The following is a 23,467-nucleotide window of genomic DNA, read 5'->3' on the forward strand; positions in this document are numbered from 1 at the left end:
CAATATCCTGAGAAAATATTTGAACCTTCTGCCTTATAAGCTTCAGGTATTTGCAAAGTTGAAACCAGCTGCTTTTCTAAGTCGTTTGGTGCTATGCAGCACCATTATTGGAGTTCACTTAGACAAGCACAATTTTGAAGAAGACTCGTAGTTACTGATGAAGCACAGTTCGATTTATCCATTTACGTGAATAATCAGAATGTGAGAGTATGGACTGGACAAAGACCATATGACGTTCAACAAGTCCTTTACACAGCGCAACTTACTATTTGGTGGACGATATGAGTATCATGAATAATAGGACCTTTATTTTTTAAAAAAAGCGTAAATGGTGTTACTCTGACTTGTTAATGGCGATCGTTATATAAGTGCAACAAACATCCCGATCATGTGGTATCAAGGTTTGGCGACACTCAATGACCTCCCAGTTCCCCGGGCTTAACTGCACTAGACTGATTTATGCAGTAATTTACAATTTAAAGTCTCTGTCAATAAACCAACCACTTAGAAAGTCTGAAAGCAGCCATATGAAAAGAAATTCAGCTGATAATCAAATGTACGACTTGCATAGGCTGTCGGTGAAGGTGTTAGTTCATAGACAGGAGTGCATACAGGATTCAGCAGAGGGTTTCCGCTACTCTACTGCTCCATCCGAACAGGCCTCGGAAGACCCAATGATACTGACCGACCGCCATGTCATCCTCAATCGATCGGCATCATTTGATGCGGATGTGGAGGGGCCTGTGGTCAGCACACCGCTCTCCTGACCGTTGTCAGTTTTCGTGACCGGAGCCGCCACTTCTCAGTGAGGCAGCTCCTCAATTCGAATCACAATGTCTGAGTGCAACCCGCTTGCGGACAGCGCTCGGCAGAATCGGACGGTCATCCATCCAAGTGCTAACGAAGCACGACAGCGCTTAACTTCGGTGATCTGACAGGAACCGGTTTAGCACTGCGGCAAGTCCGTTGGCAGCAGAGGGTATGTAAAATTTGTAATTTTCAAAAAAATAAGCAATGTTCGTCATTTTTCTGATCTTACTGCTGCAGTTTTGTTGCAGAAAGTTTAATGTGAATGAAATCACACTGAACAAAAATATGCACCTTGATCAACTGTCAATGAGTACAAGGAAAGGAAATGCATGTAAAATAACTGAACCGGTTATGGTATGCACAATATAATATTTATTCAGTTTTATGACTAGCTGCTTCAGATTTTATAACAAATAAACACGTCATGTAAGATACGTCTAGTTCTAAATAATTTTCTGAACCACCGAAACACGTCTCGAGAAGTTGCTGTTAGAAAACTTGCATTAAATTACTACATTAGCCGCTGAGTCCGTCATATAGTTCTCCGCTGGAGGGAAGCACGTGTTTCTGCCGCGGTGGTGCTGGGTGGTGCCTCTCTTAGCAGATGGTGGTTGGTGACACGGTGGTGCCGCTGGTGCTGCCGCTGGTGCTGCCGCTCGTACTCGCAGTGGGGGCCACAGTGGTGCCGTTGTTGCTGCCGATCAGTGACTGCAAACACATACCGTATATAGTGTGATATACACTGACTCATTTTCTTATCTATACAAATAAAAAAAAGAAATATATTTGGAACCTGAATTAATTCTAGCTTCTGGCGAAGAGAAGGTAGTAGTGGTACTAGTGCAGCGTAGTTGATTTCTGTGTAATACCTAGTTGACAGCATAAGCGCCAGGCTTTCAGATTTGTGTGTGACCTTCGACTGGAGTTAGAAAAACATATCTATCTAGTGCCTTGTACATGACGGATTTTGTACGTTCAACTTCTGCTTTCATCTGAATAAATCTGCTGTGGGAAATCACTGTTTTCTAATGGAAGTGTATAGGAGAACAGACTGTCGGAAACAACGCGCAAAGAGTGGTTTCGGTGTATCAAAGACAACGATTTTGAGGTGAGTGACAAAATGCGTCCTGGTCGGTGCGGTGGAGTCGGACGGTGAATGTTGAACACTACAAAGCACAATTATTCAATTTGAATCGCGCACTAGACAAACGCGTACAATATGGTCAGACCCATGAACACGTCGTTCCATATGGTGACAGTACTGAGCCACTTGTTGCAATGCGAGCGAAGGCAGTATTGAAGGGACTACAGTGGGATGTATTACCCATGAAGTCATATTCCACAGACATCGCCTCATCATTTGTTTCGGCCCATGCAGCGTGGCCTTTCTGAAAAACACTTTCATTTATAACAAGATCGAAAACTACATCGATGAGTGGATCACCTCTTAAGAACCTGGAATCTTTATCGCGAAATTCACTGTTACCCAGACAGTGGGGAAAGATTGTAGCTGCCGAAGAACGGTGCTTTCAGTAAATTATCATATACCTCTTGTTAAAATAAACATGTGTTTTCTGCCCAACAGTACATCGAGAATTAATTCAAGTGCTCAATATGTTAAGAAGGTGAACAATTTCTTGCATCGGTCTCTAGATGATCTAAAAATTCATATTAACCTTAATTGAAAATTATATCGATTGGAACAGACAAGTATGTTTTATATAACGTGATTATTATTAATGTATACATCAATAGCAACAACAAATACAACACCAGTTTAAACAAAAAAATTACATGAGCAACTACTTAGATTGAACAAACATTAAATGCCGGCCGTTTTGGCCGAGCGGTTCTAGACGCTTCGGTCGGTTAGTTAGGTTTAAGTAGTTCTAAGTTCTAGGGGACTGATGACCTCAGATGTTGAGTCCCATAGTGCTCAGAGCCATTTGAACCATTTTAGACATTAAGTGGACAAGACTATGTACGAATATCGTAGACACAATCCAGTGGAGAGCCTTATCCAGAGCTTCATGTAGACCGTTGATGCAACAATGTTGCCAATTGTCTAAGAGACACCACAGCCACACGGAGAGTCAGTGCAAAAGCTCCAGTTGGGCACGTTGCAACTGCACATGCCTTCCTCAGTGAGATTTCTGTTAAGCTGTACCCGTACCTTCCCTGTATGATGAAACCTTGAAACTTCAAGAGACGAGTTGAAAATAAATCGTGGTTCTGGGTTTTCGTGTCACGCCATTTACGTTTCCATTCAGCGCTGAATCCAGTCGAGAGCATTTGCATTTCCCCTTCATATTCTTGTCTTCTGAATTTGAAAAGTTTGTAGGCGGCGAGAGACTCATTTTTACAAACTTCCCTGTGAGTATTGTAGAGAGCCACCTTCGGCGGAGGTAAGCGTGACAGATGTTCGACAGTACTGGCAGCTGGCAATGTATTGCTAGTGGTTCTCATAGCTGAGTGAAAATGAACTTCAACTATCTTTACATGAGCGCTGCGGCGACAAATTCATGCGCAATGTTCTGCAGAGTACACCAACGTGTGTTTGTACCTTCTTAGATGTGTTATAAATATGCTTACGATATGTCTTAAAGTGATGGAATGGTATTTTGGCTTCTCGTTGTATTTGACTATGCCAGGAGGATCAAACTGCGGGCTGATCATTCATAATGCTAGATCTTTAGAGAGGCGGAAAAGACATACTTCTGTTTTAGAAACGTTAGCTGTAGGTCGCTAAGTCTTAAAATATTTATTGTGATGCAGTTTTTTATAGGTTCTCTTTACATTCAAAAAGATCTTAACTCTGATTTCAAACTGCAACAACATCTGCATATTGAAATTTCCGGGAGGTCTAGTTCGGTTGGTTTGTCGCGTATAGGTTGAATAACACCGGAGCAAGAACAGAGCCATGAGGCAATCCATCACTGAGCACAAGTCACCCGCTCTTCTTATCACCCTGATGTGCTTTAAACTGCAGACTGCACAACATGTTCCTTAAGACGTCACCTAGAGATTAAGAAGGTAGTGTTTACAAATATATCAATACCAGGCCCTCGCGCCACACTATGTCGTAAGCTGGGGACAGGTCAATGAAAATAAGGCCAGTACTGGGTTTCTTTTGGTAGGCAGTTTCTGTGCGAGTAGTCAAGGAGAGCATTTGCTCGCGGTAGCATTTATGTGGTCTAAATCCAGCTTGTTAAAATGGCACCACAGACAAAGTCATGATGGGTACTGCTGTAGATTGTTTCCTGCATTCGCAAGGAAACAGCCACTGGGTGCAATAGACGCACAGCGTAACCCGGAATATGCGCCATGCTGAGTAATATACTGCTCTCTGTTGAACAGCAATACGAACACGTGTGTGCGACTTACCCCTTCATGGATCGCCAGGACACCGTCGTCCTCGGAAGCCAGGATCTCGATGGTGGCGGTACCGTCTGCGCCGACTGTCACACTCTTTCCGGTGCAGCTCATTCCATTCACGTCACCAGATATAACGTCGCAGTAGGTTCCAGCAGGAAGGCAAGTCTGCGCAGAAAGAAAATTAAGAACTTACTCATAGGATCCTGGATAATTACTATTTATTCGAAGTCACTCCTAATAGCAGCTGTAAAATATTGTAACACAGGTAATTTACAGTGTACCCTCATGCATACATTGATTTTACCATATGGTGTAAGTGCATAAAAGAATGTTTCCAATCGTATTAATAATTCATCACATACATCTTCCGGGTGATTTGTGAAAGGAAATAGGGGAGTGTATTTTTGTGTTTCTAAACAGGTTAATCATCTTATTGTTCCTGCGTGACTGGGATACACGAGGAATCTATTATTTTCACCAAAGAAAATTGCATTCCCTAATGAATACATTTTATGGAAAGTCTGTGACAAACTGCTGTCAATGTTTCTGCAAGACATTGCCAGTTTCGACAGAAAAAAATCCCATTATAGTTTCACATCATTGTTTGTGGACTATTAACTGAAAGCAGACGTTAGTTTATTATTTGAAAAAAGGGAGTAAATTACTGTGATTATCGATGTGCTACTCTTAAAAGTTCAAAGATAACACACCCTATTTACCTGTGTAATTGTAACCACAACACACGAATGTCACTGAAAAACATCACGTATATAGATGAAATTTAATTAATGTGTAAATCGTTGTTTCGCAATTGTATATATTTCAGAGGTCCATCGCTGGTTTTTGGTTAGCTTAGTCTGAATGAGCTGCATATTTATTAACAAAATATATTCACGCAGACATATAGCAGCAAAAAAAGGAATGTTTTCTACAATAGGACCTCACCTGGATGGTCGCTTTCAGGTCGGAGGACTCCTCGTCATTGATGGCAATGAATCCCTTGGTACCTCTGCAGAAAGCGATCTGCCAGTCGCTGCCCGACCACCAGTTGGTCACCCCAGTTGCTGTGAAGGAACCAGCGAAACGTTACTATGACTATCAGTCATATTCAAGCACATTTAGGGGACGCTAAATGAAATAGCAGAATATTTTGTTTGTTTATTTTACATCTCTATTTCTTGTGCTTGCAGGCCGAATTCTTCCCAATCAACGCGTACCACTCTTGGGTGTGCATTGCTGAAGACACTAGCACTGCATTCAGGAGGAACGTCAACAAATCCCCATTCCACATTCCTGTGTTATGTTGGCCGCGATTTCCTGAAATCATTTCAAGAATATGCAGGAACAGACGATCCATCGAAATCCCATTCTGTTCGGTCCCTCGTTTGCAACTAACACAGTCCGTAGTCTTGGCGCAAAATGTTTGACCAGCATAGTCATAATCATATTCACAGTCCCTAGGTACGTCAAAGTTCCTGGGTTTGTTTCCAATTATTGCGTAAATTTCGAATAAATATCAGCAGCAATGGGGCCGAAGACTTCTGGCATAAGAAATCACCCTCGCTCTGCCAACGGCCTTGTCAAAGAGGGCAGAGGAGTTGACAGAGGTTCAGGCCACACTCTTGTCCTTCGAGTGGGAAACTGCTACTAAAAGGCTGAAGAATCAACAATGATCAACGGCAAGAGGAAGGAGAAGTCAATGGAAATCACTGCATTAAAGACACATAATGTTTATTCACAGAACATGTGGTCTGTAATTGAAAAAGTGCCATCATGTTCTTTCCATTAGCAAAAGGTTCAAGGTAACTTCCCCATTCGGATCTCTGGAAGACGATTGCCTAGGTGGCGGTAACCACGAGAAAAAGATGGAATGGCTAATGCCGGATTGGGAACTTGGAGTGCATGAAGTTTCAACATGGAAGTTAGAAAAGGTGAGCAGTCAAATCCACATTCTCAGTCCAGTTGCTGTGTCGGTTGATGAAATGAAGTGGAAAGAAGATGAAGAGTTCTGGTAAGACGAATATGCGTTAATATCAGCAGCAGCAGCAGCAGAAAAAAGGAAAAAATGAGTAGGGTTCGTTATGAATAGAACATGGTAGAGAGCGAGTTACTGTAGGTAGGTCCTGTGGTATGGTTCTTCCCGACAGAATCGACACCAAACCAACGCCAACAACCATATTTTATATATACGTTTTAGCACAAACTGAAGATGAAAAATGGAGACATTATGTGAGGATATTGAATGGGTATTTCAGTGTGTAAATGGAGATGATAAAATAATAATCATGGAGGACTGAATACGGTAGTAGGGGAACGAGTAGAAGGAATTACAGGAGAATACGAGCTTAGGTGAATAGTAATGGGAGAGGAGAAGGTTAACGTATTTCAGCATTAAATTTCTGCTAGTAATAGCGAATAGACTGTTCAAAAATCACAAGGGTGGGAGGTGCAATTGAATAAAAGTGGAGGAAGGGAGAAGGTCCAGATGCTTTACATCATGTTAAGGCAGCGATTCAGAAATCAAATACTGGATAGTAATCCGTACCCAGGAGCAGTATATACTGCTATCACAATTTAGTAATGACGAAGAGTAAAATGTAGTATTTTTTGCGTCCTTCAAAAAACTTTCACTCCACAGTGGAGTGTAAACTGGTACAGCACACGTGCAACATTTTTAGCAGCTCAATCCGAATATGCACCATTGCAAAGAGATATGCCCTTTGTATAATAAGGTCTAAGTTCTTCTCACAGTCCAGGGTCCAGTTTACAATTTTCATGTCACAGAACTATGTCTATAATGAATTCTTATTCAGTGTGGTATTATAGCTCGACGTTATTGGAGATGGGAGACAACAATACCTCGACCTCGAACATGACTGTCTCTTCGCAAAAGACGTCAGACATGTCATCTCCGAAATTAATATCAACCAAAACAGCCTCACACTAAAACCCCATACTGTACCATAGAGCGTTCTGGAATTTGAACCAGACAGCGTGTGATCCAGAGATCCAGTAGTATACTTTCAGTGCCACATCTCATTGTCAAACGAATTATGGAGATGGGAAGTTTCTCCTAAGTACGCGGCCCGAATAGCAGTCTCCATCTGGTGAATCTGAACGCTAGAGCCTATTAACGTCCTCTTCAACCAAGGGAGGTGTGAAGTGCCTAAACTATCAAGTACTCAGTTAGCACTCCATGTCCATAGCACACAAGTCATCAAGTCGTACAAACACAGTCATGACGCACACAAGTCATCAAGTCTTAGCAACACAGTCATGAAAGACTTACGATTACCGTTACACCAAAGATACGTTTCAGTACAGATGGTTGTGGATCAGCATCGTAGGAACAACTGAGAAACTACTGACTATTGGAAAAATATTTAACAGTTTCAGTTTAGAAAAGTCGTTATGAACGGGAGGGAGAGTGTGACGTTCACTACATTACGTACACTACCGAGACCAGCTGACGGCAAAAATATAAGGAAGCACAGCGACCGGTCAACATTGTGTTGCTCCTTCGATGTGTTTATGTAGTTTAGTTTTATTTAGTAGTTATCGACGTTGATATTTTCTTCGTAACGTACAAACTGTGCCTAGAACTGTGGCACTTGGCACTGAATTTGTAGGGAAAATTAACTTACGCTGTTTATTAGAAGGGCGAGACTTTCACGAGGAGTGCGAAACTGTCAAATATTTTTAGATAATGGTGGGCCACGTTCAAGCTTTAGACATTTGATCCTTTGGAGTGGACGATCTTACCTCCAACGACGTTCCTGAACTCGGCCATGTTGTAGATCTGCCTCCAGCGATGCTCACACACCCAGGGGCTGGCGCACGAGCCGTCTTCGTTGAAGGTGGGCGAGATGATGTTCTGGTTGCTGTCCTGTGGGGGACCCTCGTCCGATGAGCTGAACTGGTAGCTCGACATCACTCGGGGCAGACCGTAGTTGTAGGCAAGCATAAAGGCCACCGCTATCTGCAAAATACCCGATATCAAAGAATGCTGTCACTGGCCTTATATTTTGGAGGAATGGGATACAGGTAACCAACAGAACATTCCGATTAGTATCTCCTATTGTTTCTAGACTGCAAGCGTATTTCCATCACCGACACCATTTCGTTGCTTCACCATTGCTCTATTGAACTGATGCCACACGTCTGGAATTCTCGATCTCGCTATTACAGGGCGATCAAAAGATGGCGTACAAATGGAAGGAGCTAACAGACGAATCGATGTACAACGACTTTGGAATGGGAACTTCTGGTCTTGGAAGTTTTGGAATATCAGAAACAACAATAACAATCAATGCACTTGCGCCTCAAGTTAAGGAAAGATAAAGTGCTGTTTACTCGATAAGATAGTCAAATACAGGACATTTTCAAAGCGGCGTCCATCACATTCAGTACAGACATAACATCTTCGCAGAAAATTCTGGTGCACTATACCAAGTAAACCAGACAGCGAAACAACATCGTTGGAGTTCGAAACTATACTGGCGAGAAGTGTTTCTTCGTCGGGGACGTGACACATTCACAAGGCCTCCGATATGATCCCACTAAAACTAAATAAATCAAAAGGCGTCACATTACGGTAACCAAGTGGCCATGCAATTGGACCACCCCTCCGATCCAACAACTGGGTTGCGTGTATTAGGTACGTTACTTATTTGCACAGAAAAGCGTGCAGATGCTCCGCCTAATTACAGCTGCTTACAAAAACAGTTCATTATGTTTACTAAATTTAAGATGCGTGTTCGTTTATTGCCCTTGTTGTTCCTAACATTGCAAAAAATTCACTGGCTCAGGATTAGCTTTTATCACCATATGCTCCTGTTCCAAAGCTGTTACATTTCGATTTCTTTCCCTGTTTATTTAATTTGTGCGCAACCTTTTGAATGACCATGTATATTAAACCTCTACCGCATTATAAGAACTAATGCAAGTAATTTCTCTCTCTGTGTTTCGCCCTCCGTAAGAAATTTTCAGGAATTAGTAGACCGAAACTAACTCAAATAATTGTCGACTTACGTATTATTCAGAGAATTTACATATTTCACGGCTGTTCTCGTAAAAACATTGTCAGTAAATCACTAGAGATTCAGTCAGCTGTACTACTTTCACAAATCCTTATTCATACTTAACGAGGGTTCACTCACGTGTTTTTCAATAATGTGATGCACTATCACATGTTAATGTAAGTTTTACATGAGTTTTCATCCTGTCCTACTAATTAAGCAGTACTTGTGTGAATATCCCTTCAGTACAACTGGGATGCAGAGAGCACATCAAACAGGAAACACCATGGCGGACTTTCTTCCTCCCACAGCAGTAAAGTGTGGGATTCTGAAGTAGAATCTACATCTACATCCATACTCCGCAAGCCACATGACGGTGTGTGGCGGAGGGTACCTTGAGTACCTCTATCGGTTCTCCCTTCTATTCCAGTCTTGTATTGTTCGTGGAAAGAAGGACTGTCGGTATGCCTCTGTGTGGGCTCTAATTTCTCTGATTTGATCCTCATGGTCTCTTCGCGACAATGACTTGTGATAACGAAGTGACCAGTGACGAGTTTTCTAAATATTACTAAACCACCAACCGGTTGCTTTAAAATGGCTTAAAATGATTATTTCCTGTACTTATTCGTTACGTTTCATACCTTGTACATCTTGGGGCTCTGGAAGGTGAGAATATCACCGGCGCCTCCGTGACCTCTCTGGTTGTCATGATTGTCCACAAAAGACAGAGCACTCATTCCAGCAACCATACCCCAAGGTTCACCTGCCAAGAGAAACAGTACCATGAAAGGCAAGTTCCTTAACTTCAGCTAAATATGCAGTCTGAGACTCCAGCGTCGTGAAACGTACCGAAGTTGCTGAGGTCCTTGAGAGGGCTGTTCCTCTTCACGGCAGCTGACAGCGCTTGCCCGAAATAGAACTCAGTGATTCTTCCAATGGACAGGTATTCGTTCTTGGAAACAGCCTCAGTACCTGCAAGAAAATTGTGACTAGATTTAGCTACTTTTGAGTTCTATCGTCAAACCGTCTGTCAATTTCACAATGATGTTCGTAAGTTACCTGGATCGATGACTTCCTGGTAGATGAAGGGACGCAGACCCTCCGCAAATCCGTGTTCGGTATTGAGGTTGTTCAATCTTCCATAGATGTTCTCCAGATCAGATGGCCACATGTGTTTGGCAGCGTCAATCCTGCGCAAACGCACAAAGTAACACGAGTTCTTCGCTCTGGTTGTAAAGTGGTAATCTAGTTTTGAGAAAGAGATCCTCACCTGAAGCCTGCGACACCGGCGTCGATGAGTGTGTTCAGGTAATCCACAATCTTGCCCCTCACGTACTCCTGGCTCTGGTCGAGGTCGTGCAGTCCAGTGAGTTCGCAGTTGCGGACCTGAGTGTGAAAGAAACGTAACAGTGGTAAGCAGTGAGCTTGTGATTTTTACACATAATGACTATTTAAATGCGAGGGCTAATTGTGGTACTATTTCACTAAAATGTTGTTGAACTCAATAACGTAAAAAATTATTAAAAATCGGTTACCAGTGCCGTATATTACTGTGTTATCACAAAGGCTGTAACAAATGCAAGTGTAGATATTTTTGTTGTTGACTGAGGGCCATGTATTGATCATCATTACGTCATTAGTTACTTCTTTCAAAATTATAGCTGTAACACATATAGGTGTAGATGTTATTATTGTTGACTGAGAACCATGTATTGAACATCACTACATCAGTAGTTACCTCATTTGCAGTTATAGCTGTTATGAGTAGTATGGTTTTAGGTTGGGTAGTACCTCCAAGTACATGTGACAAGAACATGCCGTTAACGCTTATTTTCGCCTGGGCAGCAGGTCAAGAGTCGAAGCGTGGACAAAACGGACAACCGATACTGACAGTCATAGGCCACTTAGTGGTGGAGTTATAGATAGTGCAGAAAACATCAGGTAGTACATTATATGATCTATTTGTGGGAAGAACCGATGCAGGGAAAAAACAATCAACACACTGATGTGTGTATGTATTAAGGTATCACGTTTTAAAAATATCTGTACTTACACCTGTTACAGCCTCTATAGCACAGGACACAACGTTACCGTTTGCTTTGCGGATTTGGACTGTATATATAATCAGTTATTATTCTAGTATACAAGACCATACATAAACGTTATACTGGAATTTGTACAGTACTTCTGTTCCGTACTACCATTTTAGTGTTCACTGGATGCCAGACCAAACAAGCCAGTGAAACAGAAGATTCTTATATCCTTCAAAATCACAAAATTACTACAAAAATATAAACTTACTGGAATGTCAGTTGCTCCCTTAAATTATCCATACCTCTTCATGCTCTTGCGTTAATGTGGCGATTAAGGTTCGAGAGCATGAGGTCATTGTTGTTTTTCTAATGCGAATTATGACATATCAAGTTTGTAATTTTCAGTATGAGTACAATACTGATAGGAACGTGCGCAGTCACCAATAATCCCACTATAATATGGATTAAATGACGTTTGTTAAAATAGCAAAGGATACCGAAAGCTAAGTCAGATTCGATACTGGCAAAAGTTTTTAGAATGCATTTAATATTATAGAAATCAAACCACTATTTTCTGCAGCTGTGTGGCGTATTATAACGACATTGCACTGAATTATACAAACTACATTGCAGGACATTTCACATCTATGTACGAGTATACAGCCGGCTAGCTACATTAAGGTCCTTCGCGAATACACCACTGTTATTCTGCTACCTCTCCTGTTCCATCAGCATATGGTGCGTGCAAAGAGTGACTCTGATTTAGTTACTCTGTTATCCCAAATTTCTATGATGTTTCACCATTTTCTAAGCGTAATGGCGTATTTTTCAGAGATGATGTTACGTTGCGTAAGACTTGCAGAAATGAAATAAATCATGTCGTGCTGCGGTGTATTTACTGGATTACATTTCATCTGTCATCAACAATAAGGGCAGTGCCGAGCTAACACCTGCAGAGGTACGACTGCATATCAGTTTTGCAGAGTGATGAGATTTAAACGCTTTTGAAGCTTTATACGTTGAAATACTAACTTCCATCATGCCGCTTCTTCGACTCTAGTTAACATTTGAGACAATCGATGCTGTTTTTGTGTCGAAAGTAAAATTTCCTTCAAATCACTAAGCTTATATCAGCCAATATATTTGCAGTGCACATACGACATAACAGAGGATTGAGTCAATTTACGCGCCGAATTGTATTGTTCGTGGAAAGAAGGATTGTCGATATGCTTCTGTGTGGGCTCTAATCTCTCTGATTTTATCCTCATGGTCCCTTTGCGAGATATACGTAGGAGGGAGCAATATACTGCATGACTCTTCGGTGAAGGTATGTTCTCGAAACTTCAACAAAAGCCCGTACCGAGCTACTGAGCGTCTCTCTTGCTGAATCTTCCACTGGAGTTTATCTATCATCTCCATAACGCTTTCGCGATTACTAAATGATCCTGTAACGAAGCGCGCTGCTCTCCCTTGTATCTTCTAAATCTCTTCTATCAACCCTGTCTGGTACGGACCGCACACTGCTGAGCAGTATTCAAGCAGTGGGCGAACAAGCGTACTGTACCCCTACTGCCTTTCTTTTCGGACTTTTAAGCCACAGTCTTGTGAAACCGGGTGAATCTTTTTGACAATGCCAAGTATTAATGAACGCCGATGAGATGACTGTGGCACTTCGACTCTCAATGTACTGCTGACTTGTTATAGTAGGCTTGCTACATTTTTCTCCTGGATTGTGGAAAGAGAGGCGGCTCACGTTGTTGGCGTCCTGGTAGTTGTTGACGGTGCACGGGGTGTGGAAGTGCTCCTTGGTGTAGGGCACCGCGGGGTAGTCGTAGTTGGCCGTGTCCACGCTGCTCCCGCCAGTGGTGCCGACGCCGTCCCAAGTTCCCGTCATGTGGTTAAACACGGCGTCAACGTAGATACTGCGAAAGGAAGCGCATTCACTCAACAAACACACCGCCACACTGCATAGCACAGACTGTGTCAAAAGAAAAATTAATATATAAACAAATGCTTGGTCAGAATTGCGTTGAGGAAACTACCACTGACGGTTCATTTCCACCTTCTGTGAGAGAAGTCGTTACTGTAGTAAATGTCTAGGTAGGTACATGAAAATTACATGAGATTTATTTTTAAGCCACATTTATACTTATCAAAAGCAATGTGGATTTGAACCGAGTTTCATGCATATCACTGACACTGTTCTTCCAGCGAGCAAGCCCCACATAGCGAATCAAACCACTTATCTATACCAAAAGGTATCAGATAGATTATATAATGGTAAAACAGAGATTTAGGAACCAGGTTTTAAATTGTATGACATTTCCAGGGGCAGATGTAGACTCTGACCACAATCTGTTGGTAATGAACTGTAGATTAAAACTGAAGAAACTGCAGAAAGGTGGGAACTTAAGGAGATGGGACCTGGATAAACTGAAAGAACCAGAGGCTGTACAGAGTTTCAGGGAGAGCATAAGGGAACAATTGACAGGAATGGGGGAAAGAAATACAGTGGAAGAAGAAATAGTGAAGGCAGCAGAGGATCAAGTAGGTAAAAAGACGAGGGCTAGTAGAAACCCTTGGGTAACAGAAGAAATATTGAATTTAATTGATGAAAGGAGAAAATATAAAAATGCAGTAAATGAAGCAGGCAAAAAGGAATACAAATGTCTCAAAAACGATATCGACAGGAAGTGCAAAATGGCTTTGCAGGTATGGCTAGAGGACAAATGTAAGGATGTAAAGGCTTATCTCACTAGGCATAAGATAGATACTGCCTACAGGAAAATTAAAGAAAGAGAACCACTTGCATGAATATCAAGAGCTTTGATGGAAACCCAGTGCTAAGCAAAGAAGGGAAAGCAGAAAGGTGGAAGGAGTATATAGAGGGTCTATACAAGGGCGATGTATTTGAGGACAATATTATGGAAATGGAAGAGGATGTAGATGAAGATGAAATGGGAGATACGATACTGCGTGAAGAGTTTGACAGCGCACTGAAAGACCTAAGCCGAAACAAGGCCCCCGGAGTAGACAAAATTCCATTAGAACTACTGACAGCCTTGGGAGAGCCAGTCCTGGCAAAACTCTACCATCTGGTGGGCAAGATGTATGAGACGGGCGAAGTACCCTCAGACTCCAAGAAGAATATAATAATTCCAATCCCAAAGAAAGCAGGTGTTGACACATGTGAAAATTACCGAACTATCAGTTTAATAAGTCACAGCTGCAAAATACCAACGCGAATTCTTTACAGACGAATGGAAAAACTGATAGACCTGGGGGAAGATCAGTTTGGATTCCGTAGAAATGTTGGAACACGTGAGGCTATACTGACCCTACGACTTATCTTAGAATAAAGATTAAGGAAAGGCAAACCTACGTTTCTAGCATTTGTAGACTTAGAGAAAGCTTTTGACAATGTTGATTGGAATACTCTCTTTCAAATTCTGAAGGTGGCAGGGGTAAAATACAGGGAGCGAAAGGCTATTTACAATTTGTACAGTAAGGAGATGGTAGCTATAACAGTCGAGGGTTCAAATGGTTCAAATGGCTCTGAGCACTATGGGACTTAACATCTTAGGTCATCAGTCCCCTAGAACTTAGAACTACTTAAACCTAACTAACCTAAGGACATAACACACATCCATGCCCAAGGCAGGATTCGAAACTGCGACCGTAGCAGTCCCACGGTTCCGGACAGCAGCGCTTAGAACAGCACTGCCACCGCGGCCGGCAACAGTCGAGGGGTATGAAAGGGAAGCAGTGGTTGGGAAGGGAGTGAGCAGGGTTGTAGCCTATCCCCGACGCTATTCAATCTGTATATTGAGCAAGCAATAAAGGAAACAAAAGAAAAGTTCGGAGTAGGTATTAAAATCCACGGAGAATAAATAAAAACTTTGAGATTCGCCGATGACATTGTAATTCTGTCAGAGACAGCAAAGGACTTGGAAGAGCAGTTGAACGGAATGGACAGTGTCTTGAAAGGAGGGTATAAGATGAACATCAACAAAAACAAAACGACGATAATGGAATGTTGTCGAATTAAGTCGGGTGATGCTGAGGGAATTAGATTAGGAAATGAGACAATTAAAGTAGTAAAGGATTTTGTTATTAGGGTAGCAAAATAACTGATGATGGTCGAAGTAGAGAGGTTATAAAATGTAGTCTGCCGACGCCAAGGAAAGCGTTTCTGAAGATGAAAAATTTGTTAACATATAGATTTAAATGTCAGGAAGTCGTGTCTGAAAGAATTTGTATGGAATGTAGCCATGTATGGAAGTGAAACGTGGACGTTAAATAGTTTAGACAAGAAGAGAACAGAAGCTTTCGAAATGTGGTGCTACAGAAGAATGCTGAAGATTAGATGGGCATATCACATAACTAATGAGGAGGTATTGAATAGAATTGGGAAGAAGAGGAGCTTGTGTCACAACTTGACTGAGGGATTGGTTGGTAGGACATATTCTGAGACATCGAGGGATCACCAGTTTAGTACTGGAGGGCAGAGTGGAGGGTACAAATCGTAGAGGGAGACCAAGAGATGAATACACTAAGCAGATTCAGAAGGATGTAGGCTGCAGTAGGTACTGGGAGATGAAGAAACTTGCACAGGATAGAGTAGCATGGAGAGCTGCATCAAACCAGTCTCAGGACTGAAGACCACAACAACAACCACTCGCTGCAATCAGTTCGACCGAAATTCCGCAGTGAAACATCGCTTTCAGTAGTACTGGCAGATATTTGCGCTCGGATGAATTCCAGCTGAACTGATTGAAGTTCTCACTTATGATCGGCGCAGGATGTGCTCTACTTTGTACCATGTCGTAACTCTGCGTTTCAGGTGTTCGTCAGGCCTTGATCATCCGCCGTATTTCACGTTAACATAAGCTCATTGTGCGTTGTTGTACCGTATTTTAACCCTGTGGTGCTCAATTCCTACGCTGTGGACAGCTGTTAAATGTCGCTTCTTTCGCGTTTTCGATCAGTCCTGAAGCTGCAAATGCACTCTGTGCACAGCAGCAGCACGAAGTGACCACTGGAGTGGACTGCGTGCATTTGCAGCCTCAGGACTGATTCAGATTGCCAAAGATGTGATATTGGCAACTGTCCACTGCAGTGTACATGTGTAACAGAGGCTTAAAATAATTATATAAAATGGTAATGCGTATCTAACGGTCGATTTATGAGACTTATGTCACCTGTCCTTACTAGAAAAACACACTCAAGAGCGTAATTCGTTCCCACTTTCCTTCGTACTCGGTTGCTTCAAATGCATAGAGCTATGCTCCTTCCCTGCAGCTAATTGAAAGGTAGTTTGCATTTTGCTACGCGCGTTTCGCTTCTTTTATTCTTGAAGCATCTTCAGTAGCCTGTAATAAATGAATTATACAGTAGTAACATACCTCTAACTACTACATAATGCATTTAATCCACATATAAAAACAGACATGTATTTCAGGCCACTGACGATGCGCCATAAATAAAAGAAATCAAACGCGTATGGTAAAAATCAAACTGACTCATTTAGTTGCAAAAATAAGTTTTTGTACTTGAAAATGCCCTAAGACCAAAATCTGGATCGTATGACATTAGAATCAAAGTCATATTACAGTCAAATGGCGGCAGCATCATAAAAAAAAGAAATCATGTGAAAAAAAAAGTTGGCCGGCCGGTGTGGCCGTGCGGTTCTTGGCGCTTCAGTCTGGAACCGCGCGACCGCTACGGTCGCAGGTTCGAATCCTGCCTCGGGCATGGATGTGTGTGACGTCCTTAGGTTAGATAGTTTTAAGCAGTTCTAAGTTCTAGGGGACTGAAGACCTCAGATGTTAGGTACAATAATGCTCAGAGCCATTTGGACCATTTTGCAAAGGCGGAACATCGGAACATATCTCCACTTACATATAAGATCATACAGTTCCGGTTTTTTGTGATGAGTAATTTAGACTTGTCCCTGCAAAACTGCTGGTTTCATTAAGCAAAATTATACTTCAAGGTAAAGTCATTTATGTTTCAGCGGAAACACTCCATTTGTAACACAGAAATTTAGGTAGTATCGTGTATGTAAGTTTTCTAGCATGATTTTTATCGATTCCGAAGTTAAATAATGTAATCCAAAGGAATGGACGATTATACGCTGTATCGACTGCCTGTAGCACAACGGTCAGTGTTCATATTCAGCTACAAGCACTATTAATCACAAAAGGCGCTACAGAATGTGAAATGAGCGCACCATTCTAACTCTGCGAGTGGCACATATCAGATATTATTGCAAAGAATCCTAAGACAAAGCAACTCACCTACGAAAGAAAGTGCTTACAGAGCGTACCTTCATCGTTTCTCCTGCTGCTTGCCGATTCTGGATTCTTACTAAACACGATTAACGGAAGCTGTCGCGAGGTTTCAAAGAAGAGCTCATGATCCATCACAGGTTGTTTACACACCGCAGTATGACTATAGAGGGAATAGCCTTAGTCACAAAATTCCAAGAGCTGGCGTTACAACAACAGCAATACTTCTCGCTTACCAACACAGTTTCGCTTAATCACAGTAACATGGGGTAATTTGGCGCCAATGTGTTCCTTCAGCGAATGAAATAGTAGGTGTGGGAGGCGGAGAAGACGCTATTGTAGTGCACAAGCTACAACGTTTCATGCCTCACGCATTACAAAAGTAGTTCGAGATATAGACCCCACTTTCGATTTCCAGCCCTGTGGCGCCTTGCCACACCTCTCGAGCCTGTGAGGGCGTCCTCTTACCGGATTCCTGCGGCGTTGCAGCGCTTCACCATGTCCCTGAACTCTTCCTCGTTACCGGAGCGGGTGACGAGTTTGTACGACGCCGGCTGGTACCTCTCCCACCATGGTCGGTTGCTTGCGGTGATGGCCAGGTTCTCGCTGGGTGGTGACACCTGAAAAGAGAATTCGCTGTATTGTTATACCTGCGTTCAGAGCATTCTAAGATGGACCAGGAGGAGAGATACCTGTAAAATTGAAAATGTATTTAGATTATCATACTGAAGTCGGCGGCTACGAATTATGTCCGTTGTACCTGTCAGTCCAGTTTCTAAACGATTAGAAATATATACGTAGTCTCCTATTATGAAATTCAATCATGTCTGATGCTTCAGTTTATGAAAATATTTTCGAAGGCTTTTCTTGCGGCACTTATTAAAATTTTTCATTTATGCCCCCATAAACCTCACCTTTTGTACTTTGTAGACGTAATCTCGATTCTCGGCGTTACATCATTCGTGAAGGATCTACAACTTCAAATACCTTCACAATCATATAGATAGTGTCGTAACTTTATATCGTATCTTTGGCTCAAACACCTCACAGGTACCACGTATATTAAGATACTGGAAGGGCTCCTAAAATACACTGAATAATTCGCTATTTGTTTTTTGTTCTTCACTTTGTTTATTCTTCACTTTCTGAAATTACTTTAAATGAGTACAATTTTAGCGTTTCCAGTGCTGCTACGGGAAATGGCAATTAATCCGAAATTTCGGATTGTAAGATCAACACAGCCTGTATTCTGACGACAGTCATGGACAGTTTCGGTAAAATACGTATTCAGTAAGGTATTTCCTTCCATTACTTCACATTTTAGCACATTTTTTTGAAGACTTAGTCATGAAAATATAGTAACTAAACAAAACGATAGTTACAGCTGTCCGCAGCTCGTAGTGTAGTGGATAGCGTTGCTTCCCCTGGGTACCGGGTTCGATTCCCGACCGGGTTGGGGATTTTCTCTGCCTGGGGACTGAGTGTTTGTGTTGTCCACATCATTTTAACATCATCACTATGATGATGTGGCTAGTGATAGTGACTAGATTGGACTGCGTAAAAAACTGGAGTGTGAAAAATTTGGGACTTTGTAAGGTCGCGGATGACCGCGCAGTTGAGCGCCCCATAAACCAAACATCATCACCATCATTGTAGTTATAGCTACTTGATTGCTGTAACGGACAGTAATTCCTTATATCGATTTACCGAACCTGATTTTTCCAAACTGATCATGACACGTGTCAGAGATTTATTACGGAACTCAAACAATGAAAAGGAGCAAGTTGTAAAACATCTCTTACCGAAATAAATCCTATATTATCGGTAGATAGAGCACGATGTGCCGAAGGTCAAAATGAGATGTGCGGATTTTAATTATTCTGGGTGTATTTGAACGTCAATAGAGCCGACTCCCTCTTTTTTAGTATGCAGAGGAGCTAATCAAGCAATGTCGAAGTCGGCCCGTAGCGATGATAGGTTGCCAGAATATAAATATCACTGTTAACGATATGACTAGGAACAGTATGACTTTTTCGTTACAACTTCAAGTTAGGAGAAACGAAGTAACGAGCAGCGTCTGAAACAAAATTAATAGCTGAAGGAGTAAAGTATGTGGGGAAATACAGTCTGCTTCTCATAAATAAGACAGAGGATATCGAAACGGCTGTTTTGGTTAAGATAATACGAAGGAGGAAACGGTGCACGTAGAAAAACAGAATATTAAGTGCCACAGAAAAATGTATAAAATGGAGTGACTGAATTACTTGGGAAGCACGGCAAGGTTAAACAAATCTGGAAGGAAATGATGTCAGCGAAGAAGTAGGAGAGGGAACGTAACGTGGGGCACATGTCAAAACATCCAGCACTAGGTAACCTCGTGGTGCATATAACAACAGTTGTAAACTATTGGTATAGACAAAAATAATTCTTCTCTTTCATGTCAGTAGCGTTTACCGCTTCTAAGTCCGCTCCCGGCAGCTGAGTGGTCAGCGCGACAGACTGTCAGTCCTAAAGGCCCGGGTTTGATTCCCTGCTGGGTCGGAGATTTTCTCCGCTCAGGGACTGGGTGTTGTGTTGTCCTAATGATCATCATTTCATCCCCATCGACGCGCAAGTCGCCGAAGTGGCGTCAAATCGAAAGACGCAGCAGGCAGGCGGTCTACCCGACGGGAGGCCCTCGTCGCACGCCTACCGCTTCTAAGGTGGGCTGCGCTGTACTCGCGTTCTGGGAAAATTATGTTTATTTGCCCTTTCGGCCGAATGCCTTTCCTGTCGCCATTATAGGGAAAGTATGCTCATCCTTCTTCCCAATGCTTGTTGCCACCTGCAGTGTTCGGCCACTGTAGAATTTGAAGCTTGTGCTCTACCTTAGCAACGCGTGCGTGAGGTACTGATGTACCTTCTTTAATAAAAACGGTTTAATTACACTGTAGCGGTCAACGTACAAGCAGCAGCGTGACAGGTCCAATATGATCGAGGTTGGCTATAGTTTCACACGGGGTAAAGTCCTGTGCGTCCTCGTCTGCAAATTGTGTAAATTTGTCCTGTGTGTGATCGTATTTTAATTGTTTCTGTATGGTATTTCCTGAGGCTGAATACGGTAATCAACCCAGAAATTGCCTAAACGAGTGTTGAAAACGGCCTACAAATCATAGGCTGGGATGTGCTCCACTCACGGACGTTAATCCGCCACGCGCGTATTCTATCCGGAGCCGACTTCGCTTCTTGTTTCTCCACATGTACCGCATTGCACTTAACGATATACGAGGTGGTAATAGCACGGATTACAGAAGACAAATTGTGGTGTGCGTACTGTAAAACCTTCGGTACACACACCATAAGATTATCTGACTTGTCGCTCTAACGAAGTCAGCAATATGTCTCGTGGTCTTATCGTAGCGAGTTTATCTTCTGCCGTTAGGTCAGACGATAGAAATGCCACTTGCACACTTAGAGTAGCAGATTGACGGTGACCAACTTTAAACAGAACTTGATTAATTTTCACACACTTTTATTAAAATAATAAAAAACATAGATATTACGTAACTTGATTCTGGATGCTATTTACAATTGACAATCTGAAGTTCCTTTGGTCTTGGTACGTTAATCTTATTCTCACATATCTCTGATACTTGACAAAGTGTCTATTCATTTATCTTCATGGCTATGTACAGGAATATGGTAATCTTGTTAACTGCAGACTGAAACTTGAGTATAGACTGGTACAGACTAATGCAGACTGACTAATCGGAGGTCTGTACACTCGTTATAATACATCGCGCGTTCATGTATCACTGCGCGAGTGTGATCCGCGAGGAGAAAAGGTTCTGCGTTAGCAGCAATCTCATTGGCTGCGAGACATATTAATACGCGGATCGGCGGAAGCAGAATTTGGTCCATCTCTTTGGCAGCGCCATCTCGTAGTGCGGGGACGGACGAGCACTGCGCCTGCGCTGTTGTGCTTAGCGGGGCGCGCTCTATTGGGAAAGTTGTGTACGCGCTGACTACGCGGAACTATGTACACAACACAAATGAAGAGGGAAGGAGCGTTTGGTTAGTGGGTTAGCTATTGACTGAACGATACTGCCTCATCGTCAATACGGAGAGAGTGATTTTGTAATCAGATGGAGATAAAGTATCGACTGAAAATTGAAGGTATGATGTACTACGAATTCACAATACACATAGTTAACGCCTTCTCCCTCAAACAAGCCCAGATGAACTCAGAGACCACGTAGGACAGCTGAAGCAACCTGAATATTTCCCTTGTGGGCCACGGATTACTAACTCATTCATCCTCCCCTGTGTTTGCTCTCACCTGGACACCGCCGTAATTCTTCGGCGACAGGAAAGTCTCGCACTCGTTAGCAATGTCGGTCCACTTCCACTCGAACAGGTGAACCATGACACTGCGGCCCTCCACCACATTGGGCTCCCACTGCGCTTTCGCGCAGGCAACGAGCGCCGCCAGGACGAGAAAACCTATCATGGTGACCAGAGGGGCGATGGCGTCCAGTCTGAGGCAGCCGGCTCTTATATAGGCCGGCCGTCTGTGTACGCAGCTGGGGCGCTCGCTCGCGCCCGAGGCCGCCGCCCGCGTCGTGGCAAACACATGTGGCGCTGAAAACACCAAGGCACTGGTGGCAGTTGTGCCTACGCCGCTGATTCATTGTGTATTTTGACTTCACTATTCTCTACTTTGAAATCTCACAATTAGGATTCCAATATGTTCCGATAGCAAAGTCTGAAAACTCACAATGAGAGGCCACGACGTTGGTTCAAAATGGTTCTAATGGCTCTGAGCACTATGGGACTCAACTGCTGAGGTCATCAGTCCCCTAGAACTTAGAACTACTTAAACCTAACTAACCTAAGGACATCACACACACCCATGCCCGAGGCAGGATTCGAACCTGCGACCGTAGCGGTCGCGCGCTTCCAGACTGTAGCGCCTAGAACAGCTCGCCACTTCGGCCGGCAACGACGTTGGGATTCAGATTTACTTCAAACTTTGTACACATTTAGTAGGCCATTAAAACAACATAATATGTAAGCAGTAAGGTGGACTACTCTGGCAGTTTCGAGAAAAACGTGAGAGAAGTTTTACGCTTCTATAATGCGGCCTATGTATCTGTATGTATGTGTTCTGGCCTCGTCAGTATGAGCGCTCTCCACTGTGTACAATCATTTATCACACGATATTTTCGGGATCAGGAAAACGCCTCCTACTTGTTTTGTAACTAAGAGCCCAATTATTCTAAATATCTTTCTCTCTCTGAAATATGTCCTCAATATTTTTGAACGTGCGTGCGACCTTCTGACGGTGAATCAGGGCTGAGACTACCGTGTCTCCGACCGAGGTGGCCGAGCGGTTCTAGGCGCTACAGCCTGGAACCGTGCGACCGATATGGTCGCAGGTTCGAATCCCGCCTCGGGCATGGATGTGTGTGATGTCCTTAGGTTAGTTAGGTTTAAGTAGTTCTAAGTTCTAGGGGACTGGTGCCATTTGAACTACCGTGTCATCTACAACCTTCTTATATGCCCTTTTAAGGGAAATTGTGTCCAAATGCGTGTGTCCAGTCCGAACCGGTGTTCTCACCCACATACTTGACGTAAGCGGAACTGCTCCAAGAGCTCTCTAAACTTTCAGAGCGGCGTTACTCTTCTCACATCCAGCTCTAGTAATGAAGTGAGTTGAGCTGAAAACTTGGCTTCTTCACGGCCCTAAGAATATCACTGAAAGCTGAAACTGAGATAATTAAAGGTGACAGGTTAAAATCTCGACCCTCCGGAACGTAACATTTGGGATACAGTTTTCGTATCCAATTACCAGACATAATAACCACGATGTATATTCCATGAACGGTACAATACTGTGGTCATACCTAATGCGGCATTAAGGTGTCAGCAACTGTCTCCTTAGTAATGCAGTATCATTGTT

The 23,467-nt window shown here is 42.7% G+C and overlaps 1 protein-coding gene across 1 annotated transcript; it reads right to left on the reverse strand.

Moving 5' to 3' along the window:
- Window positions 1–1,159: 1,159 nt before the first annotated feature.
- Window positions 1,160–22,035, reverse strand: LOC126162289 (alpha-amylase-like). The gene is made up of 11 exons (XM_049918708.1): window positions 21,845–22,035; window positions 17,995–18,146; window positions 12,990–13,158; window positions 10,474–10,589; window positions 10,263–10,393; window positions 10,053–10,175; window positions 9,845–9,966; window positions 7,948–8,164; window positions 5,131–5,249; window positions 4,195–4,350; window positions 1,160–1,518 (listed from the first exon to the last, which is right to left on the reverse strand). The coding sequence occupies exons 1-11, from the start codon at window positions 22,013–22,015 to the stop codon at window positions 1,408–1,410; spliced, it is 1,587 nt and encodes a 528-aa protein (XP_049774665.1). The 5' UTR covers window positions 22,016–22,035; the 3' UTR covers window positions 1,160–1,407.
- Between the last annotated feature and the right edge of the window lie 1,432 nt (window positions 22,036–23,467).

This window comes from Schistocerca cancellata, chromosome 2 (assembly GCF_023864275.1).
Source record: "Schistocerca cancellata isolate TAMUIC-IGC-003103 chromosome 2, iqSchCanc2.1, whole genome shotgun sequence".
Lineage (NCBI taxonomy): Eukaryota > Metazoa > Arthropoda > Insecta > Orthoptera > Acrididae > Schistocerca > Schistocerca cancellata.

Bases quoted from the DNA above. Each gene is read 5' to 3' on its own strand.
- LOC126162289 (XM_049918708.1), bottom strand. From the start codon at position 22,015: ATGATAGGTTTTCTCGTCCTGGCGGCGCTCGTTGCCTGCGCGAAAGCG. The intron at 9,967-10,052 runs GTACGTTTCACG...TTCTCTTGGCAG, and splicing joins CAAGGACCTCAGCAACTTCG to GTGAACCTTGGGGTATGGTT. The intron at 5,250-7,947 runs GTAAGATCGTCC...GTTCCTTCACAG, and splicing joins GTTCAGGAACGTCGTTGGAG to CAACTGGGGTGACCAACTGG.